Raw genomic sequence first — 5,773 nt, 5'->3', positions numbered from 1 at the left:
CTCGCGACGTCGAACGAAAAGCTCCTCGCGTATCTCTCCGGTGGCAACTTCACGCGGCGTCTTCTCTTGGCCAAACAAGTCCCGCTCGATCCTTCTGCGTTTAATCCTCTTTTTTTTTCCCCCTCGCCCCGTGATGCCGAAATTGTTGATCTGTGTAACTATGATCGCTGACCTGTGGTACGTAGCATCAATGATGTGTGGATTTTCTTTTTTTTTTCGTCGCTATTGTTCTGCGTACGTAGGTGACGCATTACGCGCGTGCATGTGTATGATTGTGTATGTGCGTTTTGCGCCGAGTGAATTACCCTTCATTCAGTCACTACAGCTGGCGAAACGTGTATCTATATTGATATTTAAGGTTATTTTTTTACTATGAAGCTTTAAAAGAATTCGTATTTTCGAAATTAATTACTCAACCTCTTCGAAGTAGAAAATTGCAAAAAGTCACATGTATAAAGTGTGAGAACTGTTACTTTTGATTTCGAAGATTCGAAGCTTTGAAAGAATTCGAATTTCCAAAGTTAACTCTGAATCCTTTGAAGTAAAAAATTATACAAATTTCAAAATTATACAAACACATCCAAGTCTTTTTCAAGATGTGTTAAATACTAAAGCTGTTACTTTTGACTCTGAAGATTCAAAGTTTTGAAAGTTACGGAAATTCAGACATCCAAGTCCCTTTCAAGACGTGTTAAATATTACGGTTGTTACTTTTGACTTTAAAAATTTGAAAGAATTCCAATTTTGGAAATTAATTCCGAATATCTTTGAAGTAGAAAATTACAGCAATTCACATATCCAAGTTCTTTTCAAGACACATTAAATATTAAGGTTCATTAAATACTATTAGGGCTTATTAAATACTATTACTTTTTACAACTTTGAAATTTTGAATCTTTGAAAGAATTCCACTTTTCGAAAATAACTATCTTCAAGCCTTAAGATGCTTCCAGATTTTGAAAAATTCAAAGCTCGATGCTTCGAAGCATCTTAAACTTCAAAGGTTCGAAATTAATTTTGAAAATTCTTTCAAAGCTTTGAAGTTATCAAAAATAATAACCCCAGTATTTAACACGTAAGAAGTCTTAAAGAAGACTTACAATTAGATGCGTGAATTTTTGTTATTTTTTACTTGTTTGATCGACTTTTGTTACACTCTAGAACTATTAAGATGAATTTCACTCTAAAGAGTGAAATCTCACTCTTGGAGATGAAAAATTGAGCCACTCTTTTCAAGATTAGCTTAATTTTCATTCTTAGGTCGGTATTCATAGTTCGTTCTTATTTCAAGACTGTCTTAAGTAATGTCTTAAGACGCTAATACAGCCCTCTGATTGGTTCGTGACTTCTTAAGACTGTACTTAAGACAGTTTTGAATATAAGATTTGACTATGAATACCGGCCTTAGAAGAGATTCAACTTCAAAGAATTTAGAGAGTGCTTTTCCATTCCATGATGCTTTAATAGCGTTCCATTTCGATGCTTATAGATTTCACTGCAATTATTACAGATATAACTTGATATGTAGTTTCGCTATGTGTGCATGTGTACGCTACAAATGCTGCTAATTTGCTGCTACAAATGAATGAAGGGGACTATATTCGATCGAGGCGTGCATAATAACATTTTCAGGATTCGGAAGTAACACGTTACTTGAACCATTACAATTATTCTTTTTTAGTAACGACTAACTAATTACGTTACATTTCCTTATTTGTTGATGATAACACGGTTACTTTTTTGGATAACGGCAACGAATATTGGTGCTTTTATCGTTATTTTGTATACATACGATAAACTATATAGAACGTGCATAAGCGAGTTTCAAAAGAAAAAAATAAGTTTGATTTTATCGCGATTAACCACAATCATTATAACCGCTATAGACCTTGTGTTGAACTGATCAATTAGTGACCAAGATAATTTTATACCATTTCAAAAAGGACTAACAGTATTAAGTTATTTTTCAGAAAAAAAAACGGTACCTAGTTACTTTTATAAACTAATTAATTAGATAGATTAATTAATTAATCTATCTAACTTTATAGATGAAAAACTAGTTTAATTCTTAATTTATGTTGTAATAAATTAGTTTAGTTTTAAAGATCCAACATTGCTCGTGTTTTGACCTTTCTTGTACTATTAATTTTGCTTAGCAATTTCGAGCTAGATATTTTATATATTTCAATTTATAAACTAACTTTTCCAACCCTGAATATTTTTATGTAAACTTTTATAATTTCTAATTCAAGCAAACTGCACCGTTATTAAATTGCATCTCGTAATTTCTAGATACGATGATTCCAGCGACGAACGAATCAGTCCGGAAAGGATTCGACGACGAAGTCGAGGAGCCAGAAGTCCCAGTCCGCCAACGCGGGCATCGTCTCACGCTCGCTATGTTGAATCCAGTTCTCATCGCGACGAGTATTTACGCACGTCGCGCGACGTGCCGCGGGAGCGACCCTACAGCTACAAGGTGCTCTGTGTCAGCGCCATCCATCCGAAGGCCAGTGACGAGGTGATCAAGGATACTTTGTACAGGGAATACAAGAAATTCGGAGAGTTCTCCATTCAGATCTCGCACGAACCAGACGAACGTGTCGCTTATGTGTGTTTCCGTAGCTCGGAGGACGCCCGGGACGCTAAACACGCGAAACCGCGTATCATCTTGTACGATAAAATGGCCCTGGTAGAACCGGTGTACGATAGACAGGAAACCTACCGTCGTCCGCGTTCTATCACGCCGCCGGATTACGAGAGATACTACGCCAGGTCTCCGGGGCCTACAGATCGACATAGACCTCTGGAGAGATACGAGCGGGTGTACGGACCACCAGTGGGTATACCTCCTCATCGGGAGATGCGCCGCGAAACCATTCCACCCCCGCATCACGAATTCGTCCGACCACCCATACACCCCCATGGACCGCCGCATGTTCACCCAGGACCGCCCCATCACTATGGACCGCCGCGACATATGATGATGCGTCACCCAGTACATGGATTCGAGCGAGTGGAAAACAAGAAAGACAAGTTTCCCAATTATTTGCATCACGTATCACCGGAGGACGATCCTCTAGCGACTAGAACTCTGTTCGCCGGTAATCTGGAGATTAATATCACGGAAGAGGAGTTACGTCGTATTTTCAGCAAGTACGGCATCGTCGACGACATCGACATAAAGCGTCCACCTCCCGGTACCGGTAATGCATACGCCTTCGTGCGCTTCCAAACCTTAGATATGGCTCATCGATGTAAGGTAGAATTGTCGGGTCAATATATCGGTAAGTTTCAATGTAAAATCGGCTACGGTAAAGCAACCCCAACAACTCGGATATGGGTGGGCGGTCTTGGACCATGGACTTCCGTACCACAGCTTGAACGCGAATTTGATCGATTTGGTGCAATAAAAAAGATCGACTACATCAAGGGCGACAGTAACGCCTATATTCTTTATGATTCAATCGATGCCGCTCAGGCTGCAGTTAAGGAAATGCGTGGCTTTCCTCTAGGTGGGCCGGACCGCAGACTAAGAGTAGATTTTGCTGACGTGACACCGGGCTTTGGTTTCAAGCCTAGATCGTATCCTGAGGATAATAATGACTTCAGACCACGTCCAGTTGATTACGAATCTCCATATGATCCTTACGGACCTGATGGCGAGTTCGGTTACGGACCGAGGGGCTTCCGAGGAGGTAGAGGTAACGCGCCATGGCATGACAGGAGAGGAAGCACTCGAGGTGGTTACAGAGGCTCGTATCCTGACGGTTATATACGCGATGAAGCTGACTGGCCCAATAGAAGACCTCCGCCTGAATTGGAGTACGAGGCACCACGTGGTCTGAGAAGATCGCTCTCGCGCGAACCAGGAGTCGACAGATCAAGATCACGTTCACCGCGTAGACGACAAATGGATTCTGATTCAGATTCGGAGAACGCTCGCACTGGCATGCTGTCGACGTCCCGCACGTTACCAGACGTTGCGCGCAAGTCAATCGCAGTTTGGCAAGGTGCGTTGATACTAAAGAACTCATTGTTTCCAGCCAAATTCCATCTAACTGATGGCGAAACGGAGATAATCGATTCTCTGATGAAGGATGAGGAGGGTAAGCACATGTTGCGCATCACGCAGCGATTACGTCTTGATCAGCCCAAGTTGGATGACGTGTCTAAACGAATTCAAACGTCGAGTTCGCATGCTATTTTCCTTGGCCTGGCTGGCTCGAGCACTGCGATTACGAATGACGACGCCAATGTCCAGACGCGACCGCTGCGCAATCTCGTCTCGTATCTGAAGCAAAAGGAAGCAGCCGGTGTGATATCGTTGCTGAACAAGGACACAGAAGGCACCGGTGTGCTCTACGCCTTTCCACCCTGTGCATTCTCGACGGAACTTTTGAAACGCACATGTCCTAGTTTAAGCGAAGAGAGTCTTAAGGAAGACCACTTGGTAATCGTAGTGGTCAAGGGGGGTAGCGCCTAAGGAAATCCTAATATCGTCTTTTGTGTCCGTATCTTCTATATCGTAAGTGCATAGATTCTTCAACAATGCAATCCCTAAGAGCTTCTCTACTCTGATCATTTAGCAAAGAAATGTTTGTCTCAAAATGGATTGAATGGGAAGTACATTTTATATTAAAAAAAAATACTGTAAAATGAAGGAAAATTTTTAATTCTTTCCACCTTTAGCATCGCAAGTCTGCATTTTGGAAATTGTGCTACACACAGCCTAATCTGAAGTGTAAAGATTTGTGGCAGTAAATACTTTATGCGGAAAAAACTGAGAATTTTTCTTCATTTTACAGTATTTTTTTTAGACATTAAGTTGTATAAACGAATATATTAATTAAAATATCGTGTTTTTCATTCAGTCCATTTTCAAGAATACGTTCCCTCGCCAAATAGTCATAGTGGACGAGCCTCTTGGATGCGAAACAATGTACAGGACTTGTGAGAAAGAGAATTTGTGTTTTTTGATCGAGTAAGTATTTCGTTTTCTACTGGCTTCCAGACACGAGTTAATCTCATACGATTACATCGTAATACTTTGATACTTTTTTTATACGAGTGTACATTGCATTGACATAGGAATGCCAAGTATATTAACGTTATATTCTATAATCAGACATGTAATAAAAGCTCGTAATAATGCCTGATGGTTGATGTGAGTCTACTCCAATGGCTAGATTTACACAAAATTGTGCGAATCTGGATGCTTATGTGAATTCTAGTCGAAATCAGGCAATACGAATTTTTATTGCGCATTATTATGAAGACGATCCTTGTATAGTTGTTAAACTTAATGATAGGCGAGGATGATACAATTTTGAAATATTACTGAAAGATATTGTATTCTGCAGTAATCTTGATTTGCGATATATTTTTTTCAGAATTATGACTACTTCTCTCTCCGTATAATGCACGTTATCGACGTTACTATTAACGCTAAGAAATTAAGTACTTATTTTCTATCAAAAAACACAACTTTGGTATTGTTCCCTAGTTAGATTAATCAAGTAGCAGCGATTACTAAATGGTAAAGTTTCTATCAGCAGAATCATTATTGACCACATGGAATATTATTACGAATATTGTATCCTCATTACTACAAGTGACATATAATTACTTGTTTAAAGTGTAGTGTACAAGAAGGATCTATTTGTATTATATACATTATATAACTATACGTACGTATGTTAGTAATAATATTGTGCACAGTTCTTTCACATTTGCAATCATATAATTAATGTAATTGATTTAATTTCTTGGC

General features: G+C 39.5%; 1 protein-coding gene across 1 annotated transcript in view; it reads left to right on the top strand.

The window, feature by feature from the left end:
* Nucleotides 1-4,669, top strand: part of nito (RNA-binding protein spenito) — a 5,175-nt gene extending 506 nt beyond the window's left edge. Inside the window, exon 2 of the mRNA XM_018454170.1 lies at nt 2,253-4,669. Coding sequence (XP_018309672.1) covers nt 2,253-4,486 — 2,234 coding nt within the window. The 3' untranslated portion in view covers nt 4,487-4,669. The remainder of the gene's footprint in view (nt 1-2,252) is intronic.
* Nucleotides 4,670-5,773: the final 1,104 nt, after the last annotated feature.

Source organism: Mycetomoellerius zeteki, unplaced genomic scaffold (assembly GCF_001594055.1).
Source record: "Mycetomoellerius zeteki isolate Tzet28-1 unplaced genomic scaffold, Tzet1.0 scaffold426, whole genome shotgun sequence".
In the NCBI taxonomy this organism is placed as follows: Eukaryota; Metazoa; Arthropoda; class Insecta; order Hymenoptera; family Formicidae; genus Mycetomoellerius; species Mycetomoellerius zeteki.
Note: the sequence above shows the minus strand (reverse complement) of the source record. Positions and strands in the feature narration are given on the sequence as shown.